The sequence below is a fragment of the Syngnathus leptorhynchus genome, chromosome 3 (assembly GCF_054491065.1).
Source record: "Syngnathus leptorhynchus isolate UIUO chromosome 3, UIUO_Slep, whole genome shotgun sequence".
NCBI lineage: Eukaryota > Metazoa > Chordata > Actinopteri > Syngnathiformes > Syngnathidae > Syngnathus > Syngnathus leptorhynchus.
The window spans coordinates 7,234,453-7,260,919 of NC_141197.1; the positions used below are offsets into that span (position 1 = coordinate 7,234,453).

A 26,467-nucleotide genomic window follows, 5' to 3' on the forward strand; every position below is an offset into this window, starting at 1 on the left:
TTTGCGGTTAGGAGTCAGGTGGAACTCACCCCGTGGGAGAACTGGATAAAACTTCGTATTCATCGACGGGAAATCGTTTTTTCTCTCCATTGCATCGTTTATGCTTTTATTAAAGAAAGAAGGAATTTGACAAACCGTCAAGTTGAAATGAAGAGTCTTAAGTATCGTCTGAAAAAGCACGAAGTTAACATCAATGTAAGTGGACTTTTGTTGTTTCCTGACGATTGCGATCCACTCCGTTTGTGATTGCCGACTTAGCTTTAGCCGTGTGTTCGTGGACGAAGTTCATCACAACAAGGTTTGAAAGTGTAGTGTAGTGTAGACTTCTTCTCCGCCACTCTCCGTCGAGCTCGTTCCCACCGTGATCTCTCGTAAACTAGCAAGCATTTGGAGAGCACCTGCAGTTGTTATGAGCCAGCCACTTGTTGGACCAGGCCAGCTCAAAATACACAACCAAACTTGACTTACCGGTGCTTACTATTTCTACGTGGATCCAAGCGCCTATTGAGTTTTGTTTTGTTTTTTTTCTTTGCTGTGTCTCGACCGATTTATCCACTGAAGCTTTAATTCGCATAATGTCAAGCTGTGCAGGCCTGATTCAATGTTCTGATAGACAAGGATGGTCTGTCTGTTCAATACCAATATTACCCGATCAGAAATGACTGCATACAACTTTATGTATTGAATAAATCCTAACCTGGCTGACAAAAAGTTTATCAATGTGGACAAGAGGACACTATTGAGCTAGTTCAAAACTCAGACATTAATGTCATTCATAATGCCTATACGCTCCTATACATGATACTGTTGAAAAACAGCTAGCATTTTTGCTGGATGCCTTTTTAAAATGAATCATTATTATGAATGAGTTTATTTCTATCCGTCCATCTTCATCCCTCTATAATCGAGATAGATAGTGTGAAATACATTGAAACCTTCAACATAGAAGTTAGCAACTCCGTAATTGCTTGGTAGAAAAACTAAGAAAAACAAAACTAGTCCGTCCGTCCGTCCGTCCATCCATCCGTCCGTCCGTCCATCCATCCATCTATCCATCCATCCATCCATCCATCTATCCATCCATCCATCCATCCATCCATCTATCCATCCATCTATCCTCCTAACCCTCCTATCCATCCGTCCGTCTGTCCATCCATCCATCCGCCCGCTTATCCAGGGTCGGGTCGAGGAGTCTCTCCAGGGCGTCCTGGGTCGTCCCTGGGGTCTCCTGCCGGTGGGTCAAGCCCGGGACACCTCCCCGGGAAGGGACCGTGTTTAAGTGTTTTGATTTTCCAATGTTAAGGCATTAAAAAGACTATTAATTTCAATAATGCGCAGAAAAATTGACATATCACATATACATTTTTATAGATAATTGGAAGCCTAGTAATTGCTAATTTATGTTACATGGGTCACACCTCACCATATAGGACGCTGACATGTCTCATCGCCGTCTCTCCATCGCGGATACCCAAAGGAGAATATTACCCAATCAAAAATATGCTTATTGACTACAGTATTTTAAGGTGGACGGCAAGTGGCAAACCGGCCACCCTCTGAGATGGATAAAAACAGGTGGATTTGGTCTGTTTAATTCATATTCTACTAATAAAACATGAATCAGAACACTGTGTTTCAACTAGTTGGGCCGCAGAGAACATATTACAACAAAAATCTAGGCATTGACTTCCACCTCAATAAAAGGGCTTAACAAAAAAAAATATATATATATATTTGAAAGTTTAAGGTGGAATTCTTGTCGGCTGAAATGTGGACATATTTCAGATGACTGCTTGGCTCGCTGTTTGTTTTCATCGACTGTAAAATGAGATTGTGTGTTAGGGCTGGCCTGCCTCTGACTGCGAGCCACACAGCGTGTTTTTTCTTCTTCTTTGTTTCTGCCATGCTTCAAGTAAATGTAGTTACTGAAAACTTCTTCTGTGATGGACCACATAGCTTTTTGTTTTGCCATGACTTTGTTTCTTGGTGAAATGGAGTTAGATGTCGCTAGTAGTATGTCGAGTTGGTGAAACAGACTCACCTGACAGCACCCGAGGCAGAAGTCTTTCTGTCAAATCGCAACAAATGGATGATATATTTAGTGTGACAGAGCAAAAGTAGTATTTCTTCTGAATAAAGACACTAAATGTAAAAAAAATAATAATAACATATTGATCGATTGACTGATACATAGTGACGTACATATAAGTACATGACTCTTTAGCAGTGATAATTGATGTGTCTTTATCCAAAGTACATTTTAAAGCCTCATACAGCATCCGTGGTTTAAGGGTGCCGTGTTGGCGATAGAATGTGTGGGAGGGTGACCAGTCTGTGTTTTTAGGATTATTGTCTGGCTCTTTGGGGGCCAGCCATGAGGTCATCTCCGGTTTTACCCATCTGTGCTCCCATGCTGTCCAGCCTGGCAGTGGTATGCTTGTAGTGTTTTTGCCCCAACTCATTAAATTTGTGTTGTTTTAATATTCCAGGCATGTATCTTGTCTTGTCATGTGGATGTTTGTACGCAGTAGCTAATACTTGAGAGTCCACAACTGCTCATGGATGATGGTATGCCAGAGGGCTGAAGCTTGTTGACCCACTTTGGTCAGGATACAGCCAATATCATCTCTACCAATGCACACACAGATGCCTCCATACCATATGTTGAGTATTAGGCATGCTCGGCAGCAGTGGCAACAGGAACCAGTTCTGCTGATGAACTGCAAACTGTTGTGACTTGGCTCAGACTAAGCCTCATCAAGCTGTGCTATGGCCGTTGTTGTTTTTCTGTCTTGGTGGATTAAATTTACAGGACAAGTTTGGTTCTTTTTTTTTTTTTTTTTTTTTTCTTCTTCCCCCCCACCTGACATTTGTGATAAATTTGTTTCCTGCTCTTTCTTGACATGGAAAAATCTTTGCGGTTCTACACGAAGAAAATAAAAGTGGTAGTGTGTTGCAATGCAGGCAGAAGGTGTATTGCCAAGACTTTTTTTTTTTTGAAAACTTGATGGGACAAAACAAGTATCCCATGTGCAACATTAAACCTCATCATCACATCTTGCGCCTTTTCAGAAATTATGCTCGGGTCTAAATGTCAAATCAGTTGTTTACAGACCATATCACTCATTTTTTCCCTCACAAATAAAATAAACCATTCACCCATCAAACAGGTCAAGTTCCCACTGATCGTTGTAATCCTTGTGGAGTTTATTTTTATTGCCTGAATGTTTATTGTACCACATAGCTTCTCAAACAACTTGGCAATGTGTGTGTACTGTTAAGTTTCTTAAGACTGGGTGGAGATGTCTCTTAAATGTTATTTGTCACTCACAGGTCCCTTGTTATGTGTTAGGCAGGTTTGTACACGCTTGTTCTCGACTAATCTTTATCTGGTGTCAAAAGAATGCGTGAACATAAGAATCAAGGTCTCTCCCTCATCTCAAATGTCTTTTCTTATTGTTTTTTTTTTATGTTCGATGTGCTTGCCTCTGCTTCAATACAATGCGGATTTTTTTCAAAAAAAAAAAAAAAATTTACAAATTCAAAATATACCGTCTAAATTGAGGAATTATGGCACAGAGGTTGGCCCTGAACAAAACATATAGGTCTAGAACTAACATTTAACAAACATTTGTCTGTCATTACTATTCTTCACTAAGCTTTTAAGGCCTAGAAGGTGTGAATTGGATAATCCATTAGGGATAAATTCAGCTAATAGCATTATTTTGGTATTACAGTAGCTTTTGGACAGATTTAACAATAGTCCTCTATTCTCACAATCAAGTGATCATGAGCACGGTTTAAGCCCATTTTGACTGATTAAACTGATTTTCTAGTCTCCACCTTTGTACAACTGTGTTATTATGACTTTATTGCATCTTAAGTCTCTCTATTGGAACACTGACATGGGCAAAGTTCACTTGGCTTGGCCAAATGAAAGACTGATATTCCCTCTGGCAGTGTGAACCGTAGAAAGAATCACAAATCTCAATAGTGTGTCCCAAAATGTAGAGAGCCTGGGGCCTCGTTTATCAACATGTAGAAGTGTGCGTAATGAATACGTACGAGGATTCCAACACGTAGTATTAGATTTGGACTGAGGAATAGGAACATATAAATCCAAGCACAATTAATCAGTGTGCACACACAGAATTATATTTCAAGGATTTTTTTTTTTAAAATAGGGAAATAATTACTGAACTATTGAACCACTACTTATGATTGTTGCTTCGAAACAACAGCATTTTTATTGAATTTATTTTATTACACAATATTGATGTGCTGTTCCACCGCCAGTCTTGCCTGAAATATTTTTTTTTGCATTAGTTCTTGGAGATAATTTTCTTCTTCATTGGCACTTGAGTAGGGTGATCAATTGCCAAGAGTAGAGTTTTGGCACTATAATGCAGTATATAGTATATCACACAGCTGTAGCAGACACTGTCTCTCTTAAAAGGAATTGTGAAAACTCTTGTACCCCCACTTCCTCTCCTGTTGGAAATGTATTGATTTAAATTAAAGTTAAATAAGGTTACCATAATATTTCAAAGAATTGTCAGAATGAATGGTGTCCTTACACCGTTTGTCCACTAAGGAGAGCTGTGACTTTATTTAACCCTCAACGGTTCACAGCTACAACTACAGAGACAACTACAGCCAGGCCTGTTTACAGGCTGAACAGAGCATTCCAACAGGGCACTTTAATTTTGTGACATTAACAGTGACTCAACATGTTCCCATTTTAGATGAACTGTCTTTGCCATGTATGTCTGACAACGTGTGCGTCGTTCGGCCAGCTTTTGCTTACGTTGCATTGATAAGGTTTTAATGGGTATCTCAAAACCCATTTATAATCAGATTTATTATTATTTTAGTCAAACAATTAATAATAATAATAATAATAATAATAATAATAATCATGTTTTCCGGACTATAAGTCGCAGTTCTTTTCATAGTTTGGCCGGGAGTGCGACTTATACTCAGGAGCAATTTATGTGTGAAATTCTTAATTCACTCATTTCACATGGCATTTTCACATTAAAACGCAAGAGGGCGCTCTAGGCCTCTGGAATAATTGGAACTGCAACTGACGCTGAGTCTGATGTAAATGACATAGAAGAGGAAGCACAGCATCTTCAATTTCCGGGGGTAGCGGAGTTATTTATAAGTGACACAGATGATGAAGATTTTGTGGATTTAATTATTTCGAGTGACATGGATGGTTTGATAAACTTGTTAGCATTTTATTTATGCTATAGTTATTTGAATAATTCTTACTATGTTATGTTAACATACCAGGCATGTTCTCAGGTCGTTGTTTTGTGTTATGTAACGTTAGCATACTGTACAATTATTCTGCCTGTTGTTGCCTCTATTCTATTTCAATTTCAAATTGCCTTTCAAGATGACATGTCTATTATTGGTGTTGGATTTTATAAAATGAATAATCCCCAAAAATGCGATTTATACTCCAGTGCGACTTGCATATTTCTTTTCCTTCTTTATTATGCTTTTTATGGCTGGTGCAATTTGTACTCCAGTGCGATTTATAGTCCAGAAAATGTAGTATTTACCGTAATTTCCAAACTATAAGCCGCTACATTTTGCACAAGCGGCTTATAGTCGAGTTAAAAAATTCTGCATGTATTCTTAAAAAATTATCGGACGATTAATCGGTAATCAACCCCCCCACCCCCTCCCATATCAACATTGGACTCCAAAAATGGTTGTGCCCTGCTCTTGACCCTCACATTCTCCTGCCTTGATATGTTTTATTTGCATGCTACATGCCCAGACAGCTGCACAGTTCAAACTGCCAGGTAGATGTCGCTGCCCAATGATGGAGGGAGAGGAGAGTGTAAAATTGAAATACACCCAATGAATACTTTGCATGGCAACTCTGAAATGAAAATGCATTTCACTTTACCACTAAATCACTGTCTATGGACTTGGGGAATTGCAGTTCAAACAGTAAGCAGCCAACATAATTAAAATGAACATTTTTACCCAAAATGCCTGTGACCCTCGTGACGATAAGTGGTTCAGAAAATGGGTGGATGGATTGTTATTCTCAACAGCTGGATTGATTTATGATTTTAGGAATAGGCAGGTACAAACAGATTTATGACAAGCACAATATTTGGGGTAAGAACAACTTTTTTTGTGAACTGTATGAACAGAAACTTGCTGTCACTGTCTTAATGAAGATGATAAATGTAAGCAAAAACCTAACAAGAATGCAAGTGGAATGTACTGATGACGCCTGGATTGAGCTGTAAAAACAACAAAAGCGATGTGAAATATATCCCCCTGCCCTAACCCGGGCAGAGTCGTTTATACAAAACCTATTTTGGGCTACAATTTGAGAAGCTTTTATAACATTTTGATGATATGATTCTATTTTGTTTTTATAGCCTGCTGATCAAGTACAGTTAAGACCCTAAATTCAGATAGTTTAATCTGAATTTGCAAGACCAAAATAACTATGGTTGGACATAAAAAAAAAAAAATATATATATATATTTTTGGTTGCAGACTTACTCAGACGCACTGTGGAATATATCATCTCTTTTCTGTGTTGAATATTTTTTAGTACTTATTTCACACCATGCATACGTGACTACCCTGGCAATTACTTGGACTTACATAGTTTCTGGATATCGCTATGTGACGGTTAGTTTCATAATGTTATCGTTATAGCTCTGATACAGGCAGGGATTTGGGATCTTACCGCCACAGTATATTGCACCAATAAATCAGCTTGTCACTGTGTTTTTCATGAGCATGAAGCTATGTTAATGCAATATGTCACTGGTTCCAGTGATGATAGAATGTAGCAACTGGTGATTAGGGTCTAATTTAAGTATCATCACAGACCGAGTGTGGAGTAATGTAATACCCTATTGTGATACTGACCGTTACCCAAATTTGTAGGCATTGGTTTTGTTCATCTTCCTAAATAGTCATTGTGACTTATTGTTGACTGAACACATTTTTGAAAATCATTACCGTATATTAGACTGTAATATTCATGACTTTATCGATAAGAAACTTTTTTTAAGGTGTTCTCTTATTAGTGAGAATAGTTGTTTGTTTGTTTGTTTGTTTGTTTGTTTGTTTGTTTGTTTGTTTGATTATTGAATAATCATGTAGCAGAAAATATTCTAGTAGGAATATTCTGAATTTTTGTAACAGGAATAGAAACAACATCACCTTTACAACTTTCTTAATCATAGAACTTTTAAGTTATTTGATGTTTTGATGAGACCACCATGATACCTGCTGGAATGAGGTGATGGGAAAACTGTTTGAGCTGATACCACTTAAATCGATGACCAAACATTACCTAGCTATATGTTTAATACTTGAGGCGTGGTATTTGCAGTATCATACCACAACAGAAATGGGAAGTGATACCCCCGGAATATTGTTGTGGCCAAAATTAATTTGTGGCGGAACTATTCAGCTAAATGCATTTGTGGGAAACACTACGGATGTCTTATTTGGCTCAGCCAATCACGGACAATTTGTAGTTTTCAATAAACCTACCATGCATGTTTTTGTGGGAGGAAACTGGAGTAGTGACATAATTTTGCATGGATTGTTCAATTTGACAGAATGCTTCATTACTATGGTCAACCCTAATGCATGTAGTTGAGTTCAAAAGTAACTGTTTGATAGTGGTCGATTAATGTAAACCGCATTTGTTTGAACATGCATTATAACGAATACTTTGAACAAGGTGCCTAGCTTTTCTCGATCAAACCTTGACATTTCATACCACGTCATGAATCACAAATAGATACCTACAGTATGTCTACTATGATAGTTTTTGCCACCATCTCCATAACCTCGTGAAACCACATCTGTAACATCAGTAGTTTGGCAGTATCCATTTACATATTAGCCTACAGTTTTATGTTTGTGTCCTGGCAGGAGGCTGTTATGAGATGACTGGTTTTCTATTTGCTGCCAGTGATTTCATCCTTCGGGACATTAGAGACCTGTCAGTCTTGCTGGGAGAGAGGCAGGAAACCAGGGTGTCGTGAAGAGTTACAGCCTGTATATAATAGCACGAGTAAAGGATGACAGAAGCCTCACGCTGAAATATTTTCAGGCAGAAAGAATGTGTGAATAGTTAAACACCTTGGGTGTGTCAGGTGATGTTATGCAGCAAAGGTCAGTGTGTTTAAATAGCAACTTGATATGCTGACATGCTACCTTTAGATGCATGTAAACAAGACGTGTATCATTCCTTTATCCCGCCAAAACAGGTTATTCGTATTGAACTATTTGAACTTTTATGATGATAATGCTAGCGCATGCTTCTGCCTCACAATTGAGAAGGCAGTATCCTTTCACCGTCTGATGCTAAAATGTTTTTACTTGGGACGGGGACAGCAATCTTTAGGAATTTGCATGGCTGTGTGGAATGGATTGTTTAATAGTGTTTTGTGCAAGTTGAAATGTTTGCTTTGTTTTCACACATTTGAGTGTTGGTGAATGAAATTGCCAAAATACATGCTCAATATGCTGTCGCTCTGATGTCCCCACAAAAGTATGACCGGTGTTGTGATTTAATCATAGAACAAATTAAACCTGAGGGTCAAAGGGTTAGACATGTTTATTAGATTTATCATATACAATTTCTCAAAGTGTGTGTTGTATTCCTCTATATCGCCAGCTCTCCTCAAAAGCAACTAACTGGGGTTGTATTTTGTTTGCTAACAGCTCTATTATTAACTAGTACATAAACAGAGTGACAAACAAATACACACACAATCAACTCATGTGAGATCTTCACTTGATGTGCTCTACAGTATGCTGAGCGGTTAGGTGCCATTTTGGCACCTTGGTCTCCATGCCAGGGTGAGCAGCTTTCGTAAATTGACACCCACTTCTTAATATGACCTGTCATGTGGAGGATTGTGTGTGTTGTTGGATCTTCGAGCTGCTCTTTTTACACCACTCCTGAGGAGAGGCCAGTAACACGAGTCCACTCTGACCCGAAAATTGTCTCAGTTGAATACTCTCCTCATCTCTTTCACTCTTATTTTTAAGAGTGACTTTTCACAGACTTTTTTCACTACTCTACTGGTAGTACTACTGCGTTTCAGTCTCAGACGACTGGTTGTAAAAAGGCTGACGTTTAACCCTGCTGCCATAGAATTTGGATGAGGGGGGCTTTGTAAAAGCAGCTCTCTTCTTTAGCTGGACGGGTCAACAGTAGCTTTTGCCTAACTAATACACTATGGGTGTCAATGGCAGGACCTTTTCAAATGTGCAAACACTAATCCCCCTCTGGCCTTAATATTTTCTGATGGAAACAAGTATGGGGTACACGGTGGGGGGTAGTCATGTACGCAGTGTCTTTTGGATGGACTGGGCGTGGTGACTCTTCAGCCATTAGTCATGGTGCAGTAATGTGCAGAATGTATTCTTGGCTCCTGTATTCCAATCAGTCACTATAGAAAGGTTTGCAAGTCCAAAAAAGAGGTAGCCAGTCTACAGGCTGTCTGCACCACTGCTATTTACCAGGGAGGGGGGGTGATATTTTAAACCGGAGAGCCCACATATTTACCCCACTGAGCTTGACTGACCTTGCCATTTGTTGGGGGTTAAGACGCATGAGACCACAGACAGTGAAACGAAGCTGGGAAAGAGAGAGGGTTTGTAGATAAGCAGCCTGTGACTGTAGGCAGCCTGAAAGCAGTCCAGAGAGGAGGAGGAGGAAGACTGTCAAAAAGAAAACTGAGTAAGGCAACTCGTGGAAGATTTTGACGAGCGTAGCGGAAGACATTTGGTGGAGTTGAGAAGAAGCCAAGCTGAGCTGACTTTCCCCTCCGAGGAGGAGTTGCAGTTGCCGGCCGGGGCAGGTCCCAAGGCTGGCAGGGGCTGGCCCGACTGCTTCTCCACCTCCATTTCTTTCCTCCTCTTCCATTCTTCCTTATCCTTCCTTGAAGCATCGACTGCTGTGCAGTGCTGAACTTACAGGCAGAGCCTGTAAGAAACTCAGGAATGCTCGAATGAAGAACACTCCAGAGGATGAGCCTTTTATGAGAGGACCTCTGCTGCAATTTTGATCCCTTTTTTTTGCACTCACTGGTTGAGTGCATATAGGAAAATAGCATCCCTTTTCCCCCTTCTAATTGTTTTTTGTTTTTTTTTTAAACCGGAACGCTGGCAACCTTTTCGGTAGCGCGGTGCAAGGACCAGCTCCACTCACCCAAGATGAGCCGCTGGCTGAAATGCACGTCCATGCACTTTGTAGGTACTCCTTTCTAAGAGCAACTAGTAAATGCTGTTTTTGTTTTATTCAATGCGTTTCCAATAAAATTAGAGCTAGACAAAACAGTATTTGAACTTTATGATTGGTGGCTTGTTGGCAGTCAAATGCAGCAAACAAGTTGCCATTCTCGCTTGCCGTAATGCACTTCCCATAAAACGTATGACTGTATTTTTGGATTTAATCAGGCTTTGTGCTGGTGCTTCATATAACACTTTTGATTTGCATAAAATAACACCACCAAAAATTGTAGATCAATCTCCTTTACACTGTTAAACTATGTTCCTATCAACAACTGCCCAAGATTACATCTCTGATAGTGTTGTGTTGTTATTGTCAGAACACAGACTGGAACAAGCATGATGATCGGCTGATGAAGGCAGTGGAACGAGGGGAAGTGGATAAGGCGGCTGCTGTCCTGAGCAAGAAGGGTATCATCCCAACCAAGCTTGATGTGGAGGGACGCTCTGCGTAAGTAAACAGACACTCACTTTTCCATACTCAGACAAGCTCACGCCCAGTCACCGTCTGTTGACATACAGTCGTAGAGACCTTTGCAAAACACTTCAAATGTTCAGTACCAATACACGAAGAACAAGTTGCTCCTGCTCATATCTAAAAAAAAAAAAAAAAAAAAAAAAAAAAATGTTAGCTCAGGTCTTAACTGTTTACTCAGAAATAGTTTACCTTTCTTTATGACCTCAAGGCTTGGTCTCCCTTACTGACACGCTCAAAATTGCAATAAAAGCCTGACAGTTATGGAGAAGGTTTCACTTTAAGCGTTCATCCAACTGCCTTACATTTTTGCTTAACTGTTGGGCACTAGTAAAGTGCTTTATATATATCCAGCTTGTCCCATTAAATGGCCATCTGCCTCTGGAGGTCAGTGTCGGAGTTAGTCAAAAGAATGTTTGCGGCCTCCCGAGGCTTGACCACACTGGCCACGGGCTTTTTGGGGAGTTCTCACAGGAACTAAAAATTCAGCTTTGGTTTGTTGTGGTGTTCAGTACATCAAGTCAGACAGATGTTTTGCTTCAAATGAAATCTATTTTGGGGATCAGTTGACATCGTGACTGGACATGTTTTATTTACATAGTTACATTTTTGTTAGGGAGCCTCCCAATTTTCTGCAGAGAAAGCCAGGAAAACTTGACTCCACGTTTCAGGAGTTGTAGTCACATTACTACCGAATATATTGCAATCTTTGACCTCTTCTAGGGTCAATTTAGAAATGCCTTTAATAGATTATCACTATAGAGCCTCTAATCCTACAAATATTTCCAGTCTGTGTAAATTGATGTTCAGCACTGTTGCACAAAGCAGCAAAGCATTGAGTACTGATCTCAAATTTATCATAATATTGTGCTCAAATGTATTCAAAGTGAATGCTGTAACCCGGACCTTATCCTGTTGCTTGGTCTGCCCAAAACAAAAATGAACCACAACTGCTACTCAGCAAGTCTACATTTAGTTTAGTGTGCCACACACAGGCAAACACGTGTCTATAGCAATCTGGCTCCTGCAAAAGCCAGGCCAAGAAAGAATGTCGAATGGTGACCGCCAGTGGTTATTAAAGACTTCTCTATGGGGGAAACACAAACTGCTAATGCATTAATTCAATTTGTCGTAATTTGTTTGTCAGTCTGTACTTGTTATTAATAGGGGTGTTCGCAAGATGGATTAGCATTGTAATTACTGTCGGCGTCCAGCTGAATAAACACAGTTAATGCCTGTCATGGCATTAGTTGTGTAATTCGCCACACCGGCTTAAAAAAAGTGCAGACGTGACCGCATGCTAACAAGGAGTCGTCTGCAAAAATCAATTTGATAGCTCTTGAGATGCTCACTTGTTTAGTTTCACACATACTTGACTGTGGTCCCATTGTTATTCAAGATTAGCAGTCGTTGTTTTTATTATTTTAACACCAATATATGACTGTCAAGGTTGAATTAAAGACTTGGGGCCATACTGTATTCGCCTGTGTATGTCATGATTGGGTACTAAAGGAGCATCTCTGAAAGGTTCGGTCGTTCACAAGCAAGGATTGGGTGTTATCATCTACGATCAATAATATCCTCAAAAGATTCCGAAAATCTGGAGAAATCTCTGTGCGTAAGCGTCCAGTGCGTAAACTGACATTGCATACTCGTGACCTTCGATCCCTGCATTAAAAACAGGCATATTTTTATAATGGAAGTTGCCACACGCACTCTGGAACACTTTAGAAAGCCATTGTCTGTTAACACCGTTAAACACTTTCGTGCAAAGCGAAAGCCATATGGGAAGTTCTCGGACGTTTTGGGCCAACCTGCTGGTCACACGTCAGGGCATCTTTCATGGTAAGGGGGGGGGGGGGGGCAGGGTGTTTTAGTGACATTGGCATAAGTAACTTGCACATCAATTAAGTAAGGCACCATAGACGCTTAAACGTACAAATGGATTTTGGAGCAACATATGCTCTTTTTTTGCGGATGTCCCATCTTATTTCAGTAAGACAATGTCAAGCCACAATCTGTATGCGTTACAACAGCGTGGTTTTGAAGTGAAAGTAGGGCTGTGCAATACAGACAAAATGTCATGTCTCATCATTTTTGCCAGGTATCTCTAACAAGGTGATAACAATATTATTTTGGGTTCACTTAAAACTAAGCATTTTTTTTAAAGAAAAATCAAAATATTAATCCAAAAGGCAACTGCACTCACTAACACCCTTACCTACAATGTTATGTATGATACAACAAAAGTTTGTTGTGTTTGCGTGCGTCAACTACATTGTGTGTTTTTCTGTCCATGCATTGGGCTTGATGAATTACGTACGCTTTAGCTTTCATCCTAAAGTCAGCCTGCACAGGGCACAATGGTTCCAAACCCGACGTGGATTGGGGCAAAAACTGTTGGCCACTGATCCAATGATTAAAAAAAAAATCATTTTTCCTAGATTACTGTTAATTTATCAATTATTTTGGTGTATTTGGTATTTTTAGTAATTAAAAACAACCAAACAGCAGATAAGAATATCAAACCAGAAGGATTAATAGTCATCAATTTCCAACGTAAAAGCAGACGTTTGCAAATGTCCTATTTTGAATAAAAACAAAAGATGAATCAGTATTATTTTTTTGAGAGCCTGAAATCAGATTTGGAGTTGGACAATATATTTAAACAATGGCACTATACAATTACTTGATTATTAAAATACAAGGCGATTAATTTGACAATCAAATTGTTTTCAATCAATTATTTTTGACACGGGGAATGAAAGTTACCAAATCAACTTCAATACACAACTTTGAGACATTTTTCAAGTCTGTGTACATGGCAGGTTATTGAAGGAGTGTCCTCATCCTAAAGTGAGTTACTTACAGTAGTTTCTCTGGTTAACATGTCTCAGGCAGTCTAAAAATAGCCACCATACCCTGTAGGCTGTCAACATTAAAGCAGCCGAAATAACATGTAGGATGACAAAATGACATCACTGAATGGGCGATCTTGAAACTCCGAATTATGTTTAGCCTTTTTACGAAGCAGGTTTGTTGGGTAGCTTGCATGTATCTGATTTCAGCTTTTATGTATATCTTTATGTTCCATTATTAACATGCTTGGCAGCACTGTGGTGTCTTAACATTCTTTGTATGGGGTCAAATGACTTATATCCCCCCCCCCCCCCCCCCCCCCCCCCAAACTAGTTTCTGCTTTGGAGGTGTTTACTCATTGAGGTGGGGAGGGACCCTCCAGTTCTCCCCCAAGAACCGGCCTCCCGGGGCCATCCTCACTGCTTTTAATACTCATATGGGTGTTGAGGTGACAGCCATGCTGTCGCCTTGGCAGATAGCTTAGGGTTAGTGTATAAACAGATTCATGTGACTTGATGTGTTATGGGCTGAGGTCAGTTTACACAGTGCGGGTGTTTTTCTGAGCAGCCAATGGTCACTTTGCTGCTTTGGGTTCAGTCACTGCAGAGAGTCACAAATCTTAATTCTCCATTGTGGTGATTAAAGACAATGTCGTACATTTGATCTCATTATCCTTTTGCAATCTCCCATAATCGTTTTGGAATCCTGATCAGGAGATTATACAAAGTGTACACACATTGAACGTGACAGCTCTCAGGTAGTCTTCCTTGCTGCCAAGGTTTCATCACATATCATATCTTTCTCTTCCTCCTAGGTTTCATCTGTCTGCAACACGAGGACACTTGGACTGTCTCAATCTCATCTTGTCACACGGTGCTGATATCACTGCAACTGATGCCACTGGTGAGTCCCTACTCAATGACACCAGTAAGAAAATGAAGCTTCAAATTTGCATCATGAACCATTTGTATTTTTTTACTTCTCAATATGACATTGTTGGTTTCAGTAAAGGGGTTCAAGAAGTGGCAAGTCGGTATAGACTTTTGCTTTCTAATGGAATAAAAAAAAAAAAAAAAAAAAAAATACAACTGGCTCATGAAGCAAATTTCAAGCTTTATTTTGCATCACGACTACTTTACTTCCTTCCGTACAGTGTTGCTCCACCGATGAATAGCAACAGCTAAATAATTTCACTTGACTTGAAGGTCTTATTCTTTTTTTTTCTCAATATTACTCATCATGCAACCTCAAATTATTGAGGGGGAATGTCTGCTCGTACTTTGCAACTGAATTTGCTTTTAAACACAGCATAACTGCTCCGAAAATGCTTTTGTAAATAGACTACTGCCATTTCTAAACAATTCCTGACGCAGTTTTTTTTTTCCATTTGTGATTTGACTCTGTAGGTAAAAACGCTCTTCATCTGGCTTCAAGAAATGGCCATTCGCTGTGTGTGCAAAAACTCCTGCAGGTAGAGTGATTTTGGTGTTATTTTAAGGCTCTCATTTTTATAATGTGTTGGGAACGAATTTTTTTTTTTGGGTCAGTCTCTAGACACTTAACTGGGTACACCTGCACAATCTAATACAATCCATCCCAGCCTTAAGGTCTTGAATGACGCTGCCCAGCGGTATTGCTAAAATACAGTTCATTGTGTGCAATGCAGTGCAATTACAAAGTTCTCATAAGTCAACCACTAACTAAGCATATAAATAAATAAATACCTTTTAAAAAAACTCCCAAGAATGCATTTTAGTTTTGTAATGAAGTTGATACAAGTTGATGCATTGGATTGATCACTGTTTGCAGATGTATGGCAGAACATGTTGTGGCTGCTGATGTCATTTGTGTGTGTGTGTTCCTTTTTTTGCATTCTATAATGCGTATTATTGATGGTGAGACCTTTCAGTCAGAGCATTTTTCCTTTCAACTTATTTGAATAATTCTTGCAAAAATAAATAGGCAGTTGTAGCCGCTGCCTGCTGCATGCTGCAATATTGTTCCCTCATAGAAATGGAGCCCCCACCTCCTAAACGTCCCTTTTCCTCATGGCTAGTGATTTAAGAGGGCATGTCTGTTGATTTCCAAAGTGTTGACAAGGCTCCACAGCCCTGCTGCCCATTCCGGGTGCCGTCATCGTTCCAGACATAGCCGCACGATCTCAGTCTCAACTGCCACAGTCTAACTTCGTCATCGTCTTTTAGGATATCCCCCTTAGATGCTCTAAAATCAACTCCGCCAGCAAACCTGCTAACCCCCACCACCTACCCTGAATGGTCATTTGAGAACGATGCTGAACTTTGGCCTTTGTTGCCAGAGAGAAGTGGATTTTTATAGTGCGTATGGGAGAGGGGGGGTGTCCGTGTCGACTGGCAAACTACCCAGCAACATCAGGCCTCCTTCTGACCTGATGGCTGTCATAGCAGGTCCTCTTCACTGGAGTGGAACACTATGTCTTGTGGTGACTAAATCTGTTGGCTAAAATGTCTAGTGCATAGTATCGCAGCGCCACTTGCCCTAACTTGACATGCTTGGTGCGTCACATTTCACTGCCACCCACCTTAAATAGAACCTTTGGCACATTTTCTGCAACAGTGACAACAATGGAATGCAGTTACAATGTTAGTAGTATGGGAGCTTTTATGTGTTTGTTTTTGCGACTGTGTTTTCGCACATGGTACATTAAGATAGACAGAAGTGGTGATGGCATCAGGAGCCTTTTGTGCGGTATTGTTTATGTCCCTATCATGGTTCATAAACTAAATTCAATTTTACACTGTGAACCTGTACAAGATGGTCATTCATGTCACTTGACCACAGTTTTTAAGTGCAAGATGAAATACTACTGTGGTAATTTGTTATCAGCTCTTGTAACCTTGTGTTTTACTCTTATAGCACAACTGTCCAGTTGGGAATGTGGACCTTCAAGGAAGAACAGCTCTCCATGATGCTGGTAAGAATATTCAATTCTAGTGGATAATAATGAGTTGAGAACAAAACATGCCACAATCCCAACTTAGAAAAGGTAAGGAATCATCATTATAAGGAATGTATCTTTGTTGAATGTTTTAGTGAATAGCAATTGATGTACAGTATGTGTTAGTTGATTTGACTTGACTGACTGGATGGTTATTGTGTTCTCTCCACAGTCATGGCAGGCTGCTCATCCAGTGTGAAACTTCTCTGCGACAGTGGCGCTTCTGTCAATGCCAGTGATTTTGTAAGAATCCAAACTTCATTTGGTCCCTCAGTTAAAGAATATTTACAATTCTTTCTGGCTGGCAGAACAAAATATTCTTTATATTATGAATTAGATCAAACACACATATGGAATACAAAAAAACAGTACATTATTCATCTTAATTCTATCTTCAAATGCTCGTAACTTGTTTATCCGCATTCCCAAATACTGTCACCCAGAAGAAAGTATTGCAAAAATATACTCTTGAAATACCACACTCAAATCGATGGGCCTTTGTGTTTCAAAGTGAAAGACTGTTCTCGCTACACATTAATGGAACACTTCCTGGGTGTGCATGTGTAAATATGGGATGTCTCTTCTTTAGGATGGCAGGACTCCTCTGGTGCTTGCAACCCAAATGTGTCATCCACGCATCTGTCAACTCCTTGTCGAGCGAGGGGCTGATATCGCTATGCGAGACAAGCAAAAAAAGTAGGAGTCAATGTTGCTTGCATGAATAGACACTTTTTTACTGACGTAGTAAAATATTGCTAAAATGTTGATCGTATTTTCTAGTTGTCTTTTGTGCCAAAAGAATTTCAAATCATAATGTGCAAAAGGGTTAGGTTAATTAATATTTAACTTATTGTCAATTGTTTGATTTTATGCATATATTTTTTTATTAAATTGCTTGCTATATTGAGTTAGTGTTTGCTGAAACCTTTTTTTTTTTCCCCCCTCATCAACTTTAGAACAGCACTCATTTTGGGTTGTGAGTATAGCTGCAAAGACGCAGTGGAAGTGTTGTTGAAGAATGGTGCTGATGTGAAGGACGTGGATAGCTTGGGTCATGATGCGTTCCACTACGCTCGCCTCAGCAAGAACCCAGAGCTTGTTACTTTGGTCAAAGGCTACCTCGAGAGAGCCAGCAAAGGTGAGAATGTGTGAGTCATTGGAGCGCTGCAGAAGCACAGCATTGGTGTCTATCGAGACATAACGATGTGAACCCAAACAGCCCTATATAAATATAGTTGGATTTTTTGCGACCCCCCCCTCGTATCCCCAACATTAATGTGATCCATACTCAAATTTAATCTCTAAAAATGATTTTCTGATTCAAACATTCATTCATTTTTGTTACTTGGCCTTAACATTAGGTCATGCTAAATGAGCATAAAATAGACATGCATACAAAAGCAGTGGTCTAAATACTAGCTTTGTTTATGAAGACAGTAAATAGTAATTGGGAAGTTTGGGGTTTACTGTTGAAATATTTTATAGTAATGCAAGATAAAAGTTGTCATGTGAGTAAGAGTCATCTTGTTTCTCTTCTAGACAGTCATACAAATGTTGATAAATGTAATGTCGTAACAGTGGTACGTTTTAATGTTTCGCAGTTGCAATGTTTTTCCTTTTGGCTTAACAGAAAGTAATTCTGAAATTTATTTCACCCTACAGGAAGAGAGGCAGCAAAAGTAGAACAATGGAGGAGACAGGTAATGTGGCGTTCAAAAACAAACACATTTTACCCATAGTCAATGTTCCCTCTAAGAGGCATGCATGCAAAAATCGCACACTATTCTCACCCTCTCAGTGCACAGATTAAAGTGCACAGATTAAAGTGCATTCAAAAAAAATTCAAACCTGAGATGTATTGGCGTTTTGCTTTCACATATTCACCTCGTACAAATTGTGTAAATGAATTTGTGACTGGCTCAGTCCAGAGCTGTAATGTAGTTTATCTTTTCAATCTTTTTTTATACTCATGTTATTGAAAAATGACACTTGTCAACCTTCACATTATATATTTTGATCATAAAAAAATATATGATTACAAAATATTTTTTAGTTACTTTCAGTTCATTTTGACCAATTCGTGACAAAAAAGTGGCATGAAATGTATTCCTAGAAATTATGTCTCATTTGATGAGTCGTACAAATCTCTATCCAATGATATACTCTATTTTGATATATTAGAATTTTTTTGTTGGAACATTATAATTATGTAGTTTACCAGTCGTATGCAAAATCCGAGGGAACATTGCCAGTGATAGGTACCTAACAGAGCATTCAGACATTTCAAAAGCTCTTCAATGCTCAAGTATTCCTATTATGATCACATGCAATAGTCTAACTACTTTCAATTTGAACCTGACTTGGTGCACATTTTTGCTGCTTGAGTGTAGATTGTTACAGGAATGTTGCTGTTTTAAAAATAGTAATAATCATAACTGTCCTCAGCAGTCAATGGAGCGCGCAGACACCATGGAGGCTAACAAAAAGGATCATATTATACATGTAAGCACAATCTTTTTTCATGTTGCTGCATTAACAGATTCTGTAGCCAATCAATATGTTGTATCGAATGTTAGTCTTGTCATTTTTCTTTAACTTTTAAGCCACTGATATTTGATTTGGTTTAAGTTGTCGTGAGTGATTTTATTACTGGTTTTATATATCAGGACCTGGAGAGGCAGAACGAGTCCCTGCAGGAAAGTCTGAGGAAGTCACAATTGGAGCAGAGGGCCTTGTTTGAGAAGGTCAACCTGTTACAACAACAGCTCTCACAGGTAAATGCTTGTTGTAACATGTACACATTGCTTGCGTAGGACAGACACAGAAAAACAAAAATAAAGTGCGTGGATGAATGAATGTACAGTACTAAGGTCAAACTCACTGAAGTTGCACTGTTGACAATTTGGAAATCCTTTCCTTTTAAGCACATGGGAGCTCAGGATGCTAGTTTGCTTTGGTTCTTATGTGTCCTTGTTACAGAACATCAGGATCCACAAAAAATACAGAAACCATCTGTTTGATATGCATTTAGAAGCAGAGCCATCAAATCCAGTCCAAAAAGTAAAAACCCTGCCACACTTTGGCTTTAGCTACATGTGCTTCAACGAGGCAGTTTTTTTTTTTCTTCTGAACCTGGATTTGATGCTTCTGTTCAAAAGTTTAGAGAGTAAAATAAAGGTTATTGGGAGAGGTTACAGTGCATTTTAGGTTCATCCTTTACTTTCACCCAGAATCTGAATATCCTTAACATTTCATCGATATTTATTTTGTGTGAAGAAACACAGCCGCATTTTCTAGGGTTCAATCAGGAAAATTTTTTATTTTGCGGCAATGTTTTCATCATATCTTGCTGTGGTAGTAAGAACATTACAGTTTAGTTATTTCGAACATAACTTCTAACTTTGAATTGACATATTTTGAGAGAGCAGCGCTTCATTGGCTCTGTCTGATTCTTTTTGTATTTATAGGAAAAGAAGACAGTAGAAGACACTCACAAAGAGGTACAGTGTAAAATAAAAAATTCCATTTGTTCATCCGGGATTTTGTTTAACATGTTGAAACGCGTCCTGCCAAACTGGGATGGGGTACTCTTTTCATGGTTGTTGATGCTGATATTTTTCTTTTTATAAAAAGTTGATTGTTTAAAAAAGATTTTCTTAACAAATGTCCCGCATGCTCCTATGTTCATCGAACACGTGATTCGAGAACATGGGTAGAGACCACGTGTTTGACACAAGCACTGTGGACCAACACAAAACAAATAAGACTACAGAGAGAGATCCTCTTTCGATTGAGGAAAAATCCAGTGCCGCATCGTTAGAATCAAGCCAGCGGCTACAGCGATTATTCGTACTACGCATTATGGAATCCTGCCACCAATAGGGCGATTGCAAACCAGTAAAACCAAAAATGACATGGACATCAATTCTTTCTAAATGTCCATTTAAGCAGTGTCCCTTAAAAACCAGTGCAGAACATCTAATGGGTACTATTAGATGACCATCATGAAGTATGATTAATCCTAATTTTGTTCTCTGCTTGAGAATTGTTTGAAAAGCACAGGCTTCTAAAACGACATTGAAGATGTGTTTTTGTTCAACTTATTTGTTCTTTTTTTGTTGTTGGTTTTTTTCATTGTATCAGAAGGAGCAATTAAAGGCGTTACTTAGTGCCAACGAACCAGAAGGGTCACGAGGCTTGGAGACTGTCAAGGTCCAGCTCAAAAGCACCATGGTCTGTGAATGTATACAGATCGTTTGATATTTCCTGAGAGGAAACTGTTGGAATGCATTTTCCTTAGTTGTTCTATTATTGTGTGATGTTTTTTTCCAATACAAGTGTTGTTCACTTACTCCAAATGTTTTGTTTTTGCAGGGGGATTACTCTGGACAGTCGGTGATCAAAGGTTTGACTTACTCGTCTTTCATGAAAATATAGCTTTTATTATGAACAAAAACACATTAAATGTAGATCTATTAATTGATATTAACTTGCTTGACATTGTGTTAATTTATTTTTGGACTGCCCTTCAGGAAAAGAGAACATTTTGGTCAAGCAAGCTTATAGCCTGGATTTGGATCAGGTAAACTAAGTTGACTTACAATTGATACACATGTGGGTTGTCAGTTTGTCTCACTGCTAATTATGCATCTTTCACTTCTCCCGGCAGAAAGTCCAGAATCCAGCAATGTCCCGTTCACTGTGTAGACCACTAGAGAAAGGTCTTTCTGGTGAGCGCGAGCTTCTCCGACATGAGCTTGAGATGCTAAAAAGGAAACAGCAAACAACCGAGGAGGAAAGGATGCGACTTCACGCGGCTCTGAGCCGAAAAAATCGAGAGTGCCAAGAACTCGTTCAGAACTCAGATCTCATCAAGAGACAAGGTGACCAGCAAGTCAAAGAACTCGAGGATGCCTTGGGGGACGTCCAGAAGAGGATGCTTGATTCGGAATGCAAGGTTAAGCAGCTGCAGGCCCATGTGGTTGCAGTGAAGGAACACTTGGGAGGCCAGGCCACAGAAGAGCTTCGTGCTCAGCTTCAGGATGTCAAAGCCAAGTATGAAGGCGCTTCGGCTGAAGTGGGTCGTGTTCGGAATCGTCTTAAACAGAGTGAGAAGGCTTTGGAGGAGTACAAGAACAGTGAAAGCCAGCTAGCAACTGAAGCCGAACGCTTAAACGAACAGCTCGGAGTTGTGACTGCACAGAGAGATGAACTTTCAGAAACTGTCCTCGCCATGGAGACCCAGTTGAAGGGAGCTCAGTCCAAGCAGAGCAACATGGTGCCGGGCGAGAAATTTGACAACATGAAAAACCTACTGACCAATGCAGTAGATGAAAAGGAACGGCAACTTGCTGAGCTGAGAGACGACTATGATCGTGTCCTCGAGGAGGTGGCGGAGCTCCATCGGAAGTTGGATCATCCGACCCAAGGAGGAGCAGGGGCGGTGCCCACTGAGGAGCAACAAAGGATTCAAGCTGCCCTGGAAGAGCAGAATATCTCGCTGAAAAGAAAGCTACATGATGTAACTGCAAAAAGCCAGGCACTTATTCATGAGATGGAGGAGAGTGAGGAAGAGCGGGAGATACTGCAAGAGAAGCTGGAGGAGCTGAATTGCAGGCTTGAGGTGGACTTCATCCCGGTGAAGGAACACGATGAAGCTCGCATGAGGATGGCATCCGCTGTGGAGGAGCTGGAGGACAAACTTATGGAAGCCAGTGAACGTTTTGGCAAAGCGGAGGCACAAGTTCAACTGCTTCACACCGAGAGGTTGATGCTCCAGGAGAATATTAACAATCTGCAAAGTACCAATGAGAAACGGGAGAGTGAAATAGAAGCCCTGAAGACTCACAATGCCGAACTGATGAGAAAATTTGAACGTTTACAGACGAGCTGCGACGACAGAGACAAGCAGTGTGAACAGCTGACAGCACAGAGCCGGACTTTGAAACAGAGCCTCGAGGGAGACTATGTGCCGAGACAACAGCATGAGCAACTGAGGATCGAACTAACCGCTACTCTAGAGAGTGTCAAAGCTGAGAATCTAAGTTTGGAGTCCGTAGGTAAAGAATGTAGAGAGGAATTAAAGAATGTGAAAGAAGGAAACGCCAAGTTGCTGGAAAAGTTGGAAACGGTTCTGTTAGAGATGAAAAACGACTACGTGAGCGTGAAGGATCACAGAAATATCACCGAAAAGCTGGGCGATGCTGTGGTACAGGCAGAGAATAAAGCAAGCCAACTGTCAGCCACGCACGTATTGGTCCAGGAGGACAATGTGAAGCTGACGGAAGAACTGCAAGCTCAAAAGAAAGAACTCGATACCCTCATGGAGGCTATTCAGTCCAAGTTTGTCCCACTGGCAGCCGTTGAGGACAAAGAAAACTCGTACAACATCCAAATCAAGGAGTTGAAGGCCAAACTGTTGGAAATGGAGGAGAAGTATAACAGAGAGAAGTCTGAAAGAGAGAATAACAAACTGGAGAAAGACAAACTGAAAGTTGAGATTGAATCTGTTCAACAAAAACTTGACACTGCTCTTGTCACCGGTGAGAAGCGCAAGGGATACGAGGTAGAGTTCAAGGGTCGCTACGAGGCAGTGTCTCTCAAGTTAACCAGTCTGGAAGAAAAGCACAATGAGGTAAATCGTCAAAAGGCTGAGCTTGAAGACCAGAACGCCCTGTGCAACACTCAAATCCAGAACCTTCAGGACCGTCTCAAATCGGAGCTGACACGGATCGCAACCTACGACACTGAGCTGAAGGCCCTTCACGACGCCATGCAGCATGCCCAAGCCGATTGCAAGAAAGCACGAGAGGCTCAGCAGGTGGAGGCCCAGAAGGTTTGCGCTCTGCAGAAGGAAGTTCAGGAACTCCACAGAGAACAGGCTTCTCTGTTGCAGGAGCACAGCAAGGCCAATGAAGCCCTGGCGACTGAAGTCTCGACGCTTCGAATGGCGCTCCGAGAAGAGGAGGAGAACAGCGGCCAGAGGGCCGAGGACGTTTCAGCCCTACAATCTGAACTTCTTCAAGCCACTCAAGCTCTCGAAGAGCTTCGCTTCAAAGAAGGTCATATGACCCAAATGAAGAAAGAGAAACAGCATTTCGAGGAGGAAGCTACCAACTTGACCAACAAGCTGTTGAGTTTATCAGAAGAATGTAAAGCGGTCCACCGAGAGGCAACTCAAGCAAGGGAGGGCGAAAGCAAGGCCAGGAGGGAAATGGATGCTGTTCGTGAGAAGGGACAGGCCATTGAACGAGAAATTAGGGAGCTGAAAGAACGATATGATGAGTCACTCAGCACCATTGGTGATCTTCAGAGAAGGATTCAGACATCATCTCAACTGACTGAAGGCAAAGACAAGAAGGTAACAGTTAAATCAAGGATCAGGGCGTGTTATTCTCCTCCATCTTTTAAAATGACTTGCATACGCTTTGTCCTTCTGTTGTGTCATGAATCCATTGTCTTCATGCCTCTGCTTGGCTCAGATCACAGAGTTGTTGACGGACGTGGAGCGGCTGAAGCAAGCACTGAATGGCTTGTCCCAGCTGGCTTACACGAGCAACGCCCCAAACAAAAGGCAGATGCAGCTCATCGACACCCTCCAAGCCCAGATCAAGAACCTACAGCAACAGCTGGCTGTGAGTCAATGAGCAAAAAACACAAGACATGGCATGTATTTCACTCAATTTGCATCCATAGATTGTTGACTTAGCGTTAAAGCCCCAATGAATGATATCAACGGAAGCGTGGAAGCTGTCGAGGTGGAGTAGACATTTTTTGAGATACGTTCAGATGTACTTGTTCGAATGGACTTGGAGCTAAAGGCTCCAAATTGGTTTTTTTTTTTGTAAAGCCATACGGAATTGACTTGTGCATATGCAAGTAAAAAAAAAAGCTATTATGTTTGGAAGCATTTGGCCTACATTATACCAATTTGTTCAAAAATGGCTGCATTGCTTGATTCTCACTCTGCATTCCCCCATATTGTAGTTGGGCATGGGCATGCGGAACAAAATTGCCCTTATGGGGAAAAAAATGCCGGACGAAAATCACGCACTGGATCCTCAGTAAATTACATTACAAATAAACACTTTTGCCTACTAAATTTTTAAACATATTGGTATAATCTAGGACAAATGCTTCAAAGAAATGAGAGTTTCAACTCACGCGTGCACAAGCCAATAGCATTATGGGGAAAATGCTATGTTTGTAGCAATTAGCTCCAAGTGAGTTTGAACAAATTAGCGAGTATATTTGAACATATTTGCCAGTAAAAAAAAGTTGCTCTACATTGGCAGCCAATGCTTCTGTAATTATCTAACAATATTTGGCTGAAGTTTATGTTGAAGCAGTACTAATCTTTTGTTTTGTCTCTTTTCATTTAGGATGCTGAGAGACAACACAGAGAGGTGGTTTCCATATATCGAACACACCTCCTCAGTGCAGCGCAGGTTAGTTGTCACGAAATAAAATATACTTCATGAAACATTTGATACGGTGACAAACCAAAACCATCTATAAATGTAGAAACTGCTTTTAGTCCAAATTGCCTAGTTGGGGTCATGGGTTAGTTAGTCGCAGCTGATACCAGCTGACTGGAGGCAGACAGATTGCTCGTCAATTGCATTCAAACGAACGGCATATATTTATTAATTTATCTGTCATACAACATTCTGGTTAGTATTAGTTTCTAAATGTGTGGTAAGGTCCTGTTTGCACAGCTCACACTCCTCGCATGCCTGCATGTATAACCTGGATCGCTGTTCTCTGTGCAAAACAAATATACAGCGGAGTGGCTTGGATTTCCCCTTGAGAGATTATCTTGTGTAACACACAAATAAGTCATGTGTAAAATAAGTCGCACGCACAACAAGCCTAATGATGCAACTCAAATCGTAATCTGATACACTCATTCTTACTATTACAAGGAGACCCTGATTTTCTATTCTGGCAGAACTATTTTCCATTTTGTTCTAAATGTATTTTTCCTTGAACAGTGAAAATAGTTGGATTTTTGCTTGTTTGTCCGTGTTTGAGTTGATGGGAGATGTTCAAGTTTATAATGCAAGATGTTAGGGAAAGGCGTGGTAACGGGAAAACAATAGTTCTTACCCCCCCCCCCCAAAAAATAAAAAATAAATAAATTGCATAAAGCCAATGGTTCAAATTCACAATTAATGATTACACAATGTAGAAAAGTAGTTGTACAGAATTCTTGTGTAAGTGTTTTTTTTTTTATCTTTGTAGGGCCACATGGACGAGGACGTCCAAGCTGCCTTGCTACAGATCATCCGCATGAGACAAGAATTTGTGTGTTAAAGCTTTCTTCAGCGTTATGTTATGCTCCCCGCCCGCAGACTCAAATTCACCATTCTCACACTTCCACGACACCGCCATGCTTCACACTGCATTATGTCACACAGATGATAGCTCTTCAAATGAATCTCATTTCATGTCAAGTATAGCTATTGGCACATTGGCTCCCAAGTAAAGCTGATTGTGACTTAATCAGAGGGCAAAAGGGTGTGCTTACATGTTGTGTTATTCAGGAGATAACCAGTACAACAATATCACGACTGAAAATCTCAAATCTCAGCGCCAAATGCAGATACCGTTTTAGTACCAATGCTGACATGTAGAGACGGCATGGTTCCACAGGGCTTCTAGAAATTAAAAACTAACAGTGGAAAAAAATGGAAGCTAGGCTACCTTGGCATATTTGATAATCATGGTTGCAGTCTCTTCTAGTCGTTTTTGTTGTGGTAGATGACCTCGGCAATGTTTTAAAAACAAACAATTGTTTCTTTATTAGTTTCTACTGTTCGACATCGGTGCCATTAAAATGTTGAACAGAT

At 40.2% G+C, this 26,467-nt stretch overlaps 1 protein-coding gene across 2 annotated transcripts; it reads left to right on the plus strand.

Annotated features, from left to right (window-relative positions):
• Window positions 1-26,076, plus strand: uacab (uveal autoantigen with coiled-coil domains and ankyrin repeats b). Of its 2 annotated transcripts, none has more exons than XM_085907422.1 (19): window positions 1-195; window positions 10,626-10,756; window positions 14,454-14,542; window positions 15,046-15,110; window positions 16,535-16,592; window positions 16,789-16,859; window positions 17,206-17,312; window positions 17,573-17,754; window positions 18,279-18,316; window positions 19,062-19,118; window positions 19,283-19,390; window positions 20,084-20,116; window positions 20,760-20,849; window positions 20,991-21,021; window positions 21,149-21,198; window positions 21,286-23,976; window positions 24,098-24,250; window positions 24,998-25,063; window positions 25,860-26,076. In XM_085907422.1, the coding sequence occupies exons 1-19, from the start codon at window positions 148-150 to the stop codon at window positions 25,929-25,931; spliced, it is 4,140 nt and encodes a 1,379-aa protein (XP_085763548.1). In that variant the 5' UTR covers window positions 1-147; the 3' UTR covers window positions 25,932-26,076. The 2 variants fall into 2 exon arrangements, with proteins under 2 accessions (XP_085763548.1, XP_085763551.1); XM_085907425.1 differs by having other exon boundaries at window positions 19,065-19,118.
• The last annotated feature ends 391 nt before the right edge of the window (window positions 26,077-26,467 follow it).